General features: G+C 45.0%; 2 protein-coding genes and 1 non-coding gene across 3 annotated transcripts in view; all 3 read left to right on the forward strand.

Annotated features, from left to right (window-relative positions):
* Nucleotides 1-208: 208 nt before the first annotated feature.
* On the forward strand, nucleotides 209-9678 carry rpl18a (ribosomal protein L18a). The gene is made up of 5 exons (XM_055650658.1): nucleotides 209-363; nucleotides 2019-2198; nucleotides 4236-4365; nucleotides 6852-6961; nucleotides 9533-9678. The coding sequence occupies exons 1-5, from the start codon at nucleotides 223-225 to the stop codon at nucleotides 9623-9625; spliced, it is 654 nt and encodes a 217-aa protein (XP_055506633.1). The 5' UTR covers nucleotides 209-222; the 3' UTR covers nucleotides 9626-9678.
* Nucleotides 1837-1962, forward strand: LOC129706585 (small nucleolar RNA SNORA68). Its single transcript, XR_008725079.1, has one exon. It is a non-coding gene; the product is annotated as a small nucleolar RNA SNORA68 (small nucleolar RNA).
* Nucleotides 9679-14143: 4465 nt separating the features above from the next.
* c19h12orf56 (chromosome 19 C12orf56 homolog) overlaps nucleotides 14144-15411 on the forward strand; it is a 41465-nt gene continuing 40197 nt past the window's right edge. The window contains exon 1 of the mRNA XM_055650659.1: nucleotides 14144-14557. Within this exon, the coding sequence (XP_055506634.1) occupies nucleotides 14303-14557 (255 nt within the window). The 5' untranslated portion in view covers nucleotides 14144-14302. The remainder of the gene's footprint in view (nucleotides 14558-15411) is intronic.

A 15411-nucleotide genomic window follows, 5' to 3' on the forward strand; every position in this document is an offset into this window, starting at 1 on the left:
AGCGGCCCGATGAGAGCTCGCACCCCATTGGCTCAGACCAAGCGTGGCCATGACGTAATCACGCCGTGCGTGTGTTTGTAGAAGGAATACGCGATTACTCTGCAATTTGGGACATTTTAAACCAGTTGATAATAATCATGGAAATGTTACGGTTAATCTCCCAAACTCTGCAAATCTCCTTTGCTCACTTAACGCTTAGGAAGGGGTAGGAGGTGTCAGCCAATGGGCAGGCGTGTGGCACAGGAGCGCCGCTCCGCTGGCGTCATATCCGGCGGAGAGGGTTGTGAGTGGAGTCGGCGGCGATACAACTTCCTCTTTCGGGCGACAGGCGGCGGAGAAGCGACAATGAAGGCGTCGGGCATGGTGGGTGGAATGGCGGCGGCGGCGGCCGTGGCGGCGTCAGGTTCGGGAGGAGGCCGCGGTCCCGGCATTAGCGCGGTTTAGGACGGGGACAAGGCCCTAACGCGGGCCTGAAGAACTTTGAGGGAGGGGCGGCCGGCCGGCGGAGGCCCCGCTAACATGTGGCCGCCTCGCCTGCAGCCCGCGGAGAAGGCCCAGCCTCTGGCCAGCCTTCCACTCACCCCCATCCGCCGCCGCCGCTTCAGTCATTCCGTGGATTTTGTCGGCAGACCGCTGTGGTGCACAGCGAGATCCCACGAGGCTGATCGTGCACAGTGTGAGATCCCACGGGGCGCTGACCAACTCCGTGTTTCTAGAGCCAGACACAGAAGGCAGGAGAATGGGGTTGAGAGGGAAAGATAAATCAGCCATGATTGAATGGTGGAGTAGACTTGATGGCCGAACTCTGCACAGAAATTTTAGCATAAAGATGGGCCATTCCGAGCGAGATGCCCCATCTAATCTTGCCCCAAAATGTGACCTATCCTTCAGAGATGTCCGACTCGCTGAGTTACTTCTGCACTGTCCTTTTTTTGTATTCTCATTTGCCTACGTTTGGCCCATATCCCTCAAATTGTTCCCAGTCAAGTGTCCACTACCCTCTTGAATGGAAAAAAATTGCCCCTCAGGTTCCAATAAAACTAACCACTCTCACTTTAAACCTATTCCTTCTGGTTTTTCATTTCCTGAAGGAAAATCAAAAGCAGCACAATGTGCTGGGGTAATTCAGCAGGTCAGGCAGCGTTTCTGGAAAAGGATAAGTGGTGTTTCAGGTCGGGAACAGTCTTGATGTGAAACATTGCCTATCCAACTTCTCCAGTGGTGTTGCTTGACCTGCTGAGTTACTCTGCTGAGTCACATTTGTGTTTTTTATGCCAGCATCTACATTTCCTTCTACTCCACAATTCCCCTACTCCAGATAAGTACTTAGCCGTTTTGGCTCAGTGTGTGAAACATTGAGGTGTACAGTTCACAGAAAAAAGGGCCACATGGCTGTGGAAACAATACAATAAATTGCTAAGTCAGTACAGCAATTAACTGCAGAGTTGAAGCATCTGTCACCCAGAACTAAAATTAAAAACCTGGTTTAATCAAGATGCAATCAACTGCTGATGCTGGAATCTTGAGTGAAACACCAGTGCTGGAGGAATATAGAGTCAGATAGCATCTATAGAGAGAATGTACGTGACATTTCGGGTCGGGGCCTTTCTTCAGACCAGTGGAGGTGGGATAAATCTGGAAAAGAGCTGGGGATGTGGCAAAGATGGGCAAGTGATGGGTGTATATAGGCAAGGAGGTTTGAAAATGGGTGGCAAGGGGAGAAAAGAGTCGGGGAGAGAAGAGTGAAATGTTAGGCTGGAGGGAGTGGTGGAAGTGGGGGGTAAAAGGGAAACAATTCCCAACCTCAGTCCCTCATTTCCCTTTTATGGATCTTGTTCAGCACACAAACACAAAGGTCATTATTTTTCCATTTGATGACCTTTACTAGTGTGCAAAAATGAATGGTACCGTGTCGCGCCTGAACTTTTGGTTTCATACAGTGAATTTTAAGGCACTATATGGTTTGTTTTTGGGATAAGTGGTAATCGTGTGACAATAACGTATCATGTGCACTTTAGCTCAAGGAATACAAGGTGATAGGGCGACGCCTGCCCTCACCTAAAGAGCCCAACCCTGCTCTCTACCGGATGCGAATCTTTGCTCCAAATCATATTGTTGCCAAGTCTCGATTCTGGTACTTCATTTCACTGATGAAGAAGCTGAAGAAATCTGCTGGTGAAATTGTCTACTGTGGCCAGGTAAATGTTTACAGATGTACTATCATACTGCTGCATTGTCTTTTCCCCATGTAACATGGTATTATTCAGTACTAGAGTAACTCAGTGGGTTACCCCATATCTGTGGACCAAATGGTTAGGCAACGTTTTGGACCAGGCCACTTCTTCAGACTTCAAACATCATCTGTCTATTCACTGCAGAGGTGCTGCCTGACCCGCTGCGTTACTCCAGCACCTTGTGCTTTCCTCAAGACCACAGCATCTGCAGTTCTTTGTGTCTCCATACCACTGGATTGTTGCAGCCTTGCATCCCTTGCACTGCATCTTTACTGGAGCAAAGTGGCAATGGTTGCAGGAGGGTATGAGAGCCACAAAGTGGCACTGAAGCAGGTAAGCAAATCCTTTTACATAAATAGGTACAACAGAGACACAAGGAACTGCAGCTGCTGAGATCCTGAGCAAAACAAAATGCTGGAGGAACTCAACGGGTCAGACAACATCTGTGGGGGGAAATGGGTAAATAATGGGTATATGACCTGATCCCAGGAATCAGCTTCCCTGTTAAAGATAATAGCTGATCCCATAAAGTCCATTCCATTTGGGATCTTTGTCCCCCCCCCCTGATATCTTTATGTACCCCAGTCACTCATTCACTAAAGGGATAGGCATCGAAACATCAGATCACTGAGTAATGTTTAGTTATGGTTTTGCACACAAACCCAGAAGTCGTTCCATTTCACCATGTAATCACTTTATACTTTGTACCTCGTCGCCTTTTTGAGACTTTTTATCATGTTTCCAGCAGTGAAATTGAAGGTACTTCATAATTTCTCAATGCCACATGTTTGGGAGGGGGGGTGGGGGGACATTCTGTGGCAGGTGACGTTTTGTGATCTAGGGACACAATCATCAGCCATTTAGAACTGATGTCATTTGGAAGTGTGATTTGAGTTGAAAACATAATGCTGACTCTAATAAATTTTTACTTAATGTTCTCTCGAGCGGAAAGGATGTTGATTTGGGTCATTTCGAAATATCCTGCAGCTCAAGCTATGAGCATGCTTTTGCACAGTGTATCCACGTCCAGGTTTTCAGCACTTTGTCATTTGTTCTACACTACTCTTTATATTTAACATTAATCTTGGCAACAGATTTGAGTGATTTTTTTTAAAAATTTACTAAATGTCCTAATTTCCAAAACTAGCTTCATCTCTAGATGTTCCATGCCTTGAGAATGGCATAATTGAAAAAAATGTGCTTTATTTGTTTTTTTACTTTTTATTTTCAGTAAGTAAGAGATGGGCCCGAACACAGCATGTGAAATCACGAGGAGAAACTGGTCCTGAGGATAGTCAAATGGTGTGACCTATGTTTGGTCCACATCCCTCTAAACCTATCCTATTCATGTACCTCTGAATGTTCCTTAAACTTTGTGTTTAGGGCAGTCTGAGGAAGGAACCCGGCCCAAATCGTCACCTATCCATGTCCTGTAGAGATGCTGCCTGACCAGCTGAGTTACTTCAGCACTTTGTGTCCTTTTTATGTGAAATCACGATGTCGTATATGCTGCACATTTTCCCCTAACACTGCCTAATGCGCATTTCACAGCTTTTACATATCATTTTCTCCAATTGACTCCTTCACCTACCAACCAAGTGTCTTCATCCACAAGTGATTACCGTGGCAAGCCTGGCCTTGCCTTATCACAGAGGTTCTCTTGGTATCCTCGACTAATGACTGTACAACTTGCAATAAACTTATTTTCTCACTTCTCCACTCCCGATAAAAGGTCTTGAACTTGAAATGTTAGCACCATTTATTTTACACAGGTACCGCCTGACCTGCTGAACGTTTCCAGCCTCTGTTTTTATGTATGGCCCTGTTTCCAGAAAGTATTTTAACTGGCCGTATCAGCGTAAAAATATCAACGCTACGGATAAATATTCTAAATTACATAATATTTCTAACATCTGAAGAATTGTAACTTTTTACTGGTAAATGATTTCTGAGACAAGTTGTATTTTGTTAAAAACTAATAACTTTGTTTCATTCTTGTAGGTTTTTGAGAAGTCACCGGAAAAGGTGAAGAACTTTGGGATTTGGCTGCGTTATGACTCTCGTAGTGGGACTCACAATATGTACAGGGAGTACAGAGACCTGACCACTGCTGGTGCTGTCACCCTGTGCTGTAAGTAGCCTGGTTTTCAGAACACATGTTAAAATGTGGGGTGACGCAGAGGAACAGCTAGTAGTGTTGTTGCCTAAGCGCTCCAATGACCCTGGTTTCAACCCGTCTCCTGTCGTTTGCACATCCTCTCTGTGACGTGTGGGTCTTATCCAACATTACAAAGATGAGGCTCCATTGACAAATTCGATTAACGTGCACGTGTGAGAGTGAGTGGTAAAACGTGGAGGTTATTGATGGAAATGGGGGATAATTAAGCAACATTACTGTGGGCACATTTGGAGGGCTGTAGGTCTTGTCATGCTGTAGGAATCCTTAAAGTTTTGCCAGCTGAGTATTCACCTGTTAAATCATTTTAATTGGAAATAACTACACTAGTAAATAGTATTAAAGGAACTATAAACGGTGCTCTCTGTAACAAAATAGAAGATCCTACTTTGTATAGTCACTGGGTTGTTGCCACAAACCTAGTGCAGAGTGGATTACCTTTCAGCTCTTCTCTCTGTGATAAAACTAAGGGGAGTGGTCCTCTAGGCGCATTTAAGAGTACAGATCAGAATGGCTTGAGATCCCATGGAAATAATTGTGTGGGCTTTGTGACTTTTCCCACAGAAGTCGCTCATACTCTTAACTTTTCCTAGCCGTGTACCTGTCCTTGTATCATTTTGTCCATAATACATATCCGGTTGTTATAATTTTATTCAACTCCATATTGTGCTGCACATGTTATTTGGGATAAGTTCCTCAAAGGTGATACCCAGGGGGCCTAACTTTTATGAATTGTGATTCAATCTTTTGAAAATTAAAACGGACATGTGCATTCAACTGATGTAGGAATTGTATATGATCAGCTTCCCTTAAAAGTGTCTAAAATTTTGGGTGAATCTAATGCCTTAAATGTATTGATTGGTTTCAACGTTTCTCTGTTGCCATGAGACTTCTCGATCTCGGGCAAAAGAAGCTTTCACAATTTGTGATTTTTTACAAGTGCAGAAATCTAATCTCAAATGTGGCAGTCTTCACAACTCTGGGGGTCTTTTCTCACGGTTTGAAAATTCCAAATTTAGGGTGACATCTCACACCTCTGAATAGTGTGCCTTCCTTTTTGGGGAAATTGCTGCACATTGGCTACAGAAACTACATTTGTCATGGGTTGAGTCACGGAACGATGCAGCGTGGAAACAGGCCCTGTGGCCCCAGCAATCCATAATATGCGTCAACCTGCCCACTTTACACCAATCCTACGATAATCCCGGTTTTTAAATTCAACCCGCGTTCTCTTCAACGCCCCCCAGTTTCTGCTGCTCGCCTATATCCTTGGATCAATTTACAATGGTCTAAAATGTGGGAGCAAAATAGAGCAGGGAGGAAACTTACCCGGTCACAGGGAGAACGTGCAAACTCCACACAAACTGAATACTTCTAGGTCTTAAGAAATCACAGTTGTCCAATTGCTATATTTAACATTTTATGAAGTGATTGTCATTGGACAAGCAAATTGAACAGTTTATTGGCAAGAATAGTGGCTAATTTACACATCAGTTGCATATTTTCTGTGCTGCCATTGCTTACTGGCTAGCTGTAGGAAATGATCTGCATATGGTGTTCAAAAAAAGTGTTGGATCTTGGATTGTCACAGCTTTAGACATTAATCCTTTTAGTAAACTTCAATTCAGTCATTGGTGCGCGGCTGAGCTGGTTCAGTCAGGCATCCTTCATAGGTTCTTACTTTCTAGTGATTGAAAGTTGTTGCCTTGATTACTTGTAATATTTTTGATTTAATCTAAACTGAAGACTTGCAACGGTTGGTGTGCAGAGAGTTGTTGTTGGTATTGGTTTGTTACTGTCATATACCGAGGCAGCAATAAGCTTGATGCGCTATGGTAGTCCTTGCTCTGGAGTTGACGTGTGTTTGAAAACCAATACGGTTGGACAACTGGATTTAATTTCCACGGTTGCGCAGCAGTAGAGTTGCTGCCTCACAGCACCAGAGACCTGGGTTAGATCCTGACTACGGGTGCTGTCTGTATGGGGTTTGTACATTCTCCCCATGGGCTGTGTGGGTTTTCTCCAGATGATTCAGTTTCTTCCCACACTCCAGACAAACGGATTTGTAGGTTAATTAATGAAATGCTCGTTGTCTCTTGCATATTGCTCATTAATATTGATCTTTTCATATGACACAAAAGGCCACTTCAGCCCATCGTGTCCATGTCCGTTCACAGGCCAATCCCACTCTGCACTAATATTCCCAGTGGATTCCCATCAAGTCCCCCAGAGGGGCATTTTAGAGTGGCCCATTGACCTGCCATCCGCACATCTGTGCCTGGGTGAGCGTGCGATCACCGATGGTGCCTCGGGTCAGGACTATTTGCAGGTCATTGATGCAGTGAGGAATCTGCTCTGCTAGCTGTGCCATGGAACCCACTCGCCCTTTGTCCTGTTGTTTTGCTTGCACTCTGACGTTTGCTTCTGCTCATTCTCTGCAGACCGTGACATGGGTGCTCGCCACCGCGCTCGTGCTCACTCCATTCAGATCATGAAGGTCGAGGAGATCCCATCCAGCAAGTGTCGCCGCCCTGCTGTGAAGCAGTTCCACGTGAGTACCGGATATCCCACCATCCGTGCCTTGAGGGCAGTCCTTGGCTGCCTCTTACTTCTGGTTATGGTGCCCATCAGAAACATTTAATTCCATCATTTTGTTCATCTAGCTCTGTCACCACTGTGGTGTCTCCATTGAAGTACTTGAGAATCTGCAACCATTGTCTTTGGTAGAAACTCACCGACTCCACTCCTTCAACCAGCCTACAATTGTTGTTATGAACAAAGGAGTGTGAGGGGTGGCATATGACAGCTCTTTCTGCAACTCTTGGTGTTAATAACTGTCTATTGAGAACAACTAGTGGCAGGGTTACAGTAGAATGTTTTCACCCGGCATGTGATTGGTGTTTGAAACTCACTGCTTGAAGGAGTAGTGAGGGCAGAAACCTGGCTGTGCCATAATGTACAGCATCAGAGCATGGAAGTGGGATTAGTACACAGCTTGGACACAAGTCACAACTCGGCAGGTCAGACAGCATCTCTGGAGAAAATGCCCTTATATAATGTAACTTGTTATAATTTAATTGTATGAGCTTCCATCCGCACATTCACAGTGTTATAGAGCAGAGAAATCTCGGAGTGCGGTTACATAGTTCCTTGAAAGTGGTGTCGCGTGTAGATGGGGTGGTCTAGAAGCTTTACAGTACATCGAACTTCATCATTTGGGATGTTATGTTGCAGTTATACAGGATGTTAGTGAGGCCACGTCAGGATTATTGTGTTCAGTTTTCATTATCCTGCTAAAGGAATGATGCTGCTAAACTGGAAAGAGAATAGAGAAGATTTACGGGAATGTTGCCAGGACAAAGGCCTGAGCTATAGGGAGAGGCTGGGCAGGCTAGGACGTTATTCCTTAGAGGCTGAGGGGCCATCATAGACCTGTATATAAACATAAGGGAACGGATGGAGCGAATGTCTGGTCTTTTACCTAGAGTATGGAAATTAAGAACCAGAAGACATTGGGTTTAAGATAAGAGGGGAAAGATTTAATATGAACCTTAGGGGCAATTATTTCTACGGAGGATGGTGGGTATGCTGAATGACCAGCTGGAGGAGGTAGTTGAGACAGGTACTATGGCAGCATTTAAAAGACATATGGACAGGTACATGGATGGGAATGGTTTAGAGGGATATATGGGCCTAATGCAAGCAGGTGGGAATAGAGTAGATGGGATATGTTGATCGGTGTGGGCAAAGGACATGTTTCAGTGTGTATGATTCTATTTATCATTACCATGAGTGGAAAGGTTCTGCACATCTCACAACCCTCGTCCACTGATCCCCATTTCCGTGCCTCTGTCAGCATACCTTCAACATCCTTGGAGCTGGCCTCCCCACTTTGACTTTGCTATGAAGGGAATTTTACTTCTCTCCACATCAGTACTTACCATTTACACATTGCTCCTGCGCCTGCTGAAATGTAATAGTCATACAGCACAAAGCAGACCCTTTGCCCAACTGGTCCATGCTAACCAAAATTATTCTAGTCCCCGGCCAGACTCGAATCCCATTGAACCTATTATATGTACCTGTTTGTGCCTTTTAAATGTCATAGCTACTTCCTCTTCCTCTGGCCATTGTGGGCTCCTGAAAAGTGTGCCTACATTTTAAAATATCCTTGCATTCAAATTTGCCCCCTTGGCCCTTTCCTGCAAACCTACAACTCTAGCCTTGTCCACCTCGGAGTGCGTTCCTGACTTTAATTACTCCATTCTTGTCAACTGTGCTTGATAGAAACATAGGAAAATAGGTGCAGGAGTAGGCCATTCGGCCCTTTAGAGCCAGCATCGCCATTCAATATGATCATGGCGGATCATCTAAAATCAGTACCCCGTTCCTGCTTTTTCACTCGTATCCCTTGATTTCTTTAGCCCTAAGTCTCTAAACTACCTCCCCTCGTCAACCCTTTTAAATCAACCTGTGATAGCTTTAGTTCAGATGTCCTATTCGGGATTTTGTTTTTTAGATTGTCTTGTTACTGATTTTCTTAAGTTATGTCTATAAACAATATGATAATTTTATGGGTTCAATGGTACTTTATTGTCACATGTACCCAGGTACAGTGACATTACTTTTTGCAAATGGTTCTGTAAAAAATCTTACTCTACACAGGCACAATCATACCTAAGTACAGGATTGTACAAATGGTAGATTGTATAGAGACAGCACACAAAAGTCACTGTGTTTCTGTTGCCATTTTGTGTGGTTTAAGTCCAATGTTACTAACAATACAGAGTCATAAGATAGACACAAAATGTGGGAGTAACTCGTGGTCAGGCAGCACCTCTGGAGAAATTGGATAGGTGATGTTTTAAGTCGGGACTCTGAAGGAAGGGTCCCGACCCAAAACATCGCCTAGTCATTTTCTCCAGAGGTGCAGCCTGACCCACTGAGTTACTCCAGCATTTTGTGTCTTTCTTTGATATAAGTCAGCATCTACATTTCTTTTTTTTTAATGAATGTAGCCTGATGGCAGTACTGAGTCAGAGTTCTCCCTATTAACAGCTACATATAGTGGATTGTGCAGACTTGAGCCATGTTGCTTACAGGTCATTGATTTATTTTGCAGGACTCCAAGATCAAGTTCCCTCTCCCGCACAGAATTCTGCGTCGCCAGCACAAGCCACGTTTCACCACCAAGAGACCAAACACTTTCTTCTAAAATGTATTGATAATCTGTGCCTGATCTGTGAGAAAATACAACAATGGCTGACATTGGCTGTCTTGTGTCTTTTTTTGTTAATATGGCAAAGTCTTGAGAGAGACACACAATGCTGGAGTAACCCAGTGGGTCAGGCAGGATCTCTAGAGAAAATGAATAGGTAACATTTTGGGTCGGAACCTTTCTTCAGACTAAAAGTGAGAGAAGGCCAGCAACAGGTGACCTCAGGAAGGGTGGAGTCTACAATGGCCCATTGTTGGCTGGGGAAGATGTGCTAATGACAGGAATACAGGCTCACGAACAGTGGAACTGGTAGGACGACTAGGGTGGGGGAAAATGCAGGAGTTGCTTGAAATTAGAGAAATCTAGGAAATTAATCTTGAGGTACATGTATAATTCATATAACTACACACATGCACACAAGTTAAAAGCTGCTATAAATATAACACAAAGTACTGTAGTAACTCAGCAGGTCACCCTCCTGTAGTCAAAGAGGGGTTCCAATCGTCACCAATCTATTTTCTCCCGAGATGCTGCCTGACACTGAGTTACTCCAGCATTTTGTGTCTAACTCTGGTTCAAACCAGCTTCTAAAGTTCCTTCTTATTACAAACTTATAATGTTATGGTTCATGCTTCTGACCATGTCCAATCCTGCAAGAGGGAAGGTATCAAATCATTTCAAGTTTTGGGAAACCTTTCTACTGCAACAGATGTAGCTTAACAGAAGTCTAATAGTTATTTAATCTCAAGAAGTATGTAACAGTATGTTTTAATGGTATCAGTCTTTGATAGTTGCATGAAGAGGCAACACCAGGGCCGAACAAAGGCTTGCAGACTTAGCAAGTATCTCTAGGTAGTAATAAAATGCAAATTAAATCATGTTCTATATCAGAATTCCAAAGAGGTTGTGTTCATGGAAAACTACTTTGCCCATACAGAAAAATTGTAACGTGTAATATTTTTACTTCAAGCTTTTGTAGGATCAGAAACAAAGGGGTCATGAAGTAAGAACAAAAGATGTACGGTGTAAGTGTATTGTTATGGGTAAAAACAGCATTGATGTGCAGTGGAATCTTGGGGATACTGTCCATTGCTCCCTGAAAGTGGCAACACAAATAGATAGAGTTTGCTTTTGCTCGCGTTTGCTTGCTGAATTTCATCAAAAGTAAGGCATTATTAACTTTTGATGAAATTCAGCGAGCAAACGCGATAATTCCCGATATTTTGGATATTTAAATCTCCACGGCAAAAGTCTGCTGTTCACTTCCGCTGTTTTTCCACCTTCAGTTCCCTCTTGTAATTACCTTACTTTCTATCTTTTTTTTGCCTGAAGATTTAGGTCGCTGTGCTTCACGGTCACCCCGACTAGCACAGAAAATTTCAGCTCAAATATCGGCCGTTTTCCATGTTTTTAACGGGTGGGAAAGTGCGTGTTTTCCCATTCACTAACATGTACCGATGTATAACATGTACTCCAGTTGAGATTTTCGGTCACGTGGGTGCGGATCTACGCTCCAGTGACCTTTCGTGAAATCACCCTATTTGATCTTTGGTGCACACCACGTTGATATCATTTGTCGAAACAGGGCGGACCACGTAAAGTTGCAATCTCCCACCCTATGTAAATAACGGGTCCCAGCACCGAGCCTTCCGTCCTCCATAAGTCGCTGCCTGCCATTCTGAAAATAACCTGTTAATTCCTGCTCTTTGTTTCCTGTCTGCCAACCGGTTCTCTATCCATGTCAATACCCTGCCCCCAATACCATGTGCTCTAATTTTGCACACTTATTTCGTGTGGGACCTTGTCAAAGGCTTTTTGAAAGTCCAGATACACCACATCCACAGGCTCACCCTTATCCATTCTACTTGTTACATCCTAAGGTTTCAAAGGTCTTTTATTACCACATGTACCAATTAAGGTACAGTGATTGCGAATTACCATTATGGGGAAAAAAAGCAACAAGACACACAAATACATAAAAGTTAACATAAACATCCACCACAGCGAATCCCCCACATTCCTCACTGATGGAAGGCAAAAAAGTCCCATCTTCCTCTTTATTTCTTCCACGGTCGGGGCAGTCGAAACATCTCGCGGCGATCAAAGCTCCCGCAGCCGGCGGTCGAAGCTCCCGCGTCGGGGCGATGGAAACTCCCGCGGCTTGGAGTTCCCGGTGTAGGTCTCTGACCAGAGACCGCGGGCTCCGTGTTGCAAGTCCGCAAGCACCCACAGTTGGAGCGTATGGCAAAGGGATCGCAGGCTCCGCGATATTAAAATTCCGTAGTCACCTGCGGTTGGAGCTCTCAAAGTCTGTCTCCATCAAAGGCTGCCAACACCTCGATGTTAGGCTGCAGTGCGGACAGAGACCATACGGAAAAAAATTGCATCTCCATCGAGGTAAGAGATTAGAAAAGGTTTCCCCCACCCCCCACATGAAACAAGCTAAAGAACACTAAAACATACATTTAACACATACCATTTCAACACAAAGGGCAGCGACTGTTGGTGAGGCAGCCGTTGCTGGCGCCACCCGGTGGTATCAAAAAATTCCAGAATTTCTTTTCATTCTCAAAAGATTTGTAGGTTAATTGGCATCTCTAAATTGTCCATGGTGTGTAGGATAGTACAGGGTGATCACTGATTGGTATGGGGTTGGTGGGCCGAAGGGTGTTTTCATGCTGTATCTATAAAGTCTTAAGAGTAGGTCATGTTGCAACTTTTCAGACTTTTGTTGGGCTGCATTTGGAGCATTATGTGTGCACTCCTGGTTGCCCCATCACAGGAAGGATGTGGAGGCTTTGGAGAGGGTGCAGCCAAGGTTTACCAGAATACTTACTGGATAAGAGGGTGTTAGGTATCACGAGAGGTTGGACAAAAAAGGGATGTCACCCAAACGTGGGGAATGGGACTAGTGTAGATGCGCACGCAGAGAGTGGTGAATTTTTCACGCAGAGAGTGGTGAATCTCTGGAACTCTCTGCCACAGAGGGTAGTTGAGGCCAGTTCATTGGCTATATTTAAGAGGGAGTTAGATGTGGCCCTTGTGGCTAAGGGGATCGGGGGGTATGGAGAGAAGGCAGGTACGGGATACTGAGTTGGATGATCAGCCATGATCATATTGAATGGCGGTGCAGGCTCGAAGGGCCGAATGGCCTACTCCTGCACCTAATTTCTATGTTTCTATGTAGATGGGGCATCTTTGTTGGCATGGACGGCTTGGGCTGAAGGGCCTGGTTTTGTGCTGTAAAAGACATCTGGATCCAATATCCAGAAAACACAAAGAACCTCCACTGCAGTTCTCCTGGTGTAGGCTGCCACCCTCTGGCAATAACGTTTCACAGCAACGTTATTGCAATCCTGGCAACGTGGACCACATCCAATAATTTAGCAATGAACTCCAGACAAAGGCAAACATTCACCATCACACACAGCCTGCCGTTAGGCTCCGGATGCTTGAAGATCAAGACCTCAAACCCAGCACAAATCTCAACTGTTGATCAAATGTGACCCTTCCTATCTGCTTCTGAGTTTAAGATTGGCTTAATATTTAGTTTGGGCTTGTACCATGGAAAAGAGCCTTCAGCTCACTGAGTCCACCCCACGCACTGATCACCCGTTCACACTAATTCTATGCTATCCCACATTCTCACCCATTCCCTACACACCAGGGGCAATTTACAGAGGCCAATTAACCGACAAACCCGCACATCTTTGGGAGGTGCAAGAACGAATCTCCCCTTTCCCGTCAGACAAGAGTACAGAAGTGTAAAAACGCACACCTCCAGATTCAAGGACAGTTTCTTCCCAGGTGTTATCGGGCAACTGAACCATCCTATCAACAACTGGAGAGCGGTCCTGAGCTACTATCTTACCTCATCGGAGACCCTCAGACTTATTCTCTGCGTCAGAGGACGGTGGAAGCTGGTTCTCTGGATGCTTTCACAAGAGAGCGAGATAGGGCTCTTAAAGATAGCGGAGTCAAGCGATATGGCGAGAAGGCAGGAACGGGGTACTGATTGTGGATGATCAGTCATTATCACAGTGAATGGCGGTGCTGACTCGAGGGAGGGAGCTAATAATGTATGTGTGAGAGAGTGTCTGCGTGAGGGAGAGAGTAAGTGTGTGAGAGGGAGATGAAGCGTGTGTGTTTGTGAGAGGGGGAGAGTAATGCCCCTGTCCCACTTAGGAAACCCGAACGGAAACCTCTGGAGACTTTGCGCCCCACCCAAGGTTCCCGTGCGGTTCCCGGAGGTTGCAGGTGGTTGCCGGAGGTTGCAGGTAGTGGAAGCAGGTAGGGAGACTGACAAAAACCTCCGGAAACCTTGGGTGGGGCGCAAAGTCTCCAGAGGTTTCCGTTCAGGTTTCCTAAGTGGGACAGGGGCATAAGTGTGTGAGGGGGAGAGTAAGTGTGGGTGTGTGAGAGAGTGTGAGTAAATTAATGAATGGAGTGACAGCGTGTGGGGGCGTGGCCGTGAGGCCGAGCTTGCCGGCGTTTAGCGCCTGCAGCGATTGTGACGTCAGAGGGAGGGTATCCCTGGCCGCGCTGGGCCACTGGATACAAGTGAGAGTAACAAGCGGGGGGAGTCCCTGCCTCAACACCCCATGACAGCTCGCAGTTGCAAACTGCACTACTCTAGTCCAACATATATTGTTTCCCCCCCTCTTCCTCCTGTATATGGCGAGAAACGAGCTGGACATACTCCACTCCAAGCGGCACGACAAGCTCGATTTCTTCCTAAAAAGGCACTTGGACGAGAGCGTCTTCAACAAGATCCGAATGTACGAAGCGTGCATTGTAGTGACGGGGAGAAGGCACAAGAAGACGTTCGACTTCGTCGTCCTCACCGACGAGTGTATCTACTTGACTCAGAACCCACCCAAGACCATCCACGAGGCGTTGCATCTCAGCGATGTTGTTGCAATCGAGTTGGTGAGAAGATTAGTTTTTTTTAATCAACTTTATCAGCAAACGAGACGAAATCAAAGTACTGCATATTTCAGTTTAGTTCGACAACTTTATGTTTTTTTTAAAACTTATATTATTTCTTTGCAGCAACAACCCCGTGCTTCGATCTCTTTTAAACTTTTAAGTTTGTTATCTTTAAGATTGTTCTTCCCCCTATCTTTTATACATTTAATTGTGCAAGCCCTTTGTTTGCAATTTACGAGTACACGGTTTTATGGTTTGCGTAACGATATTTGGGGTAAATTAATTTCGGAGACCGTCAAACAGCGCACTTCGGGAGGACTTTATGATCCCAGGGCGTTGTCATGGAAATTAGCCTCTGTGTGATACCGAGTAATGATATGGAGTGAATTAAATGGGGGGGGGGGGGGGGGGGGGGGGGAAAGAATAATAAAACGTGGAACTGTGTTTTAAAATGGAGACCCTTCCAGTCTGAAGAAGGGTCCCGGCCAATCCATTCCCTCCACAGACGACGATGCTTGCTTGGCCCGTTGTGTTACTCCTGCATTTCATGTTTTTAAGTATATTTTAATCCAATACGATTTCGCTTTATGCGCCGTTACATCTGAAAACTGTGTCTATATTTGGTATAAACCAGCATCTGCAGTTCAGCATCTGCAGTTCTTTGTTTTTATATGCGAAAACTTGTTACATTGAGAACGATTAGCACACAAGACAGCGAGACAGCCGTGTCTCTGCTTGTTAGGGCAAGAACCCTACTGTAATTGTCCAACAGACTAAAGTATTTCCTCTATCGTGTTTACCTAAACTCCACGTATTTAGAAATTAAAGATGTATGCTGTCGGGTAGGAATTTAA

Source organism: Leucoraja erinacea, chromosome 19 (assembly GCF_028641065.1).
Source record: "Leucoraja erinacea ecotype New England chromosome 19, Leri_hhj_1, whole genome shotgun sequence".
Classification (NCBI taxonomy): Eukaryota; Metazoa; Chordata; class Chondrichthyes; order Rajiformes; family Rajidae; genus Leucoraja; species Leucoraja erinaceus.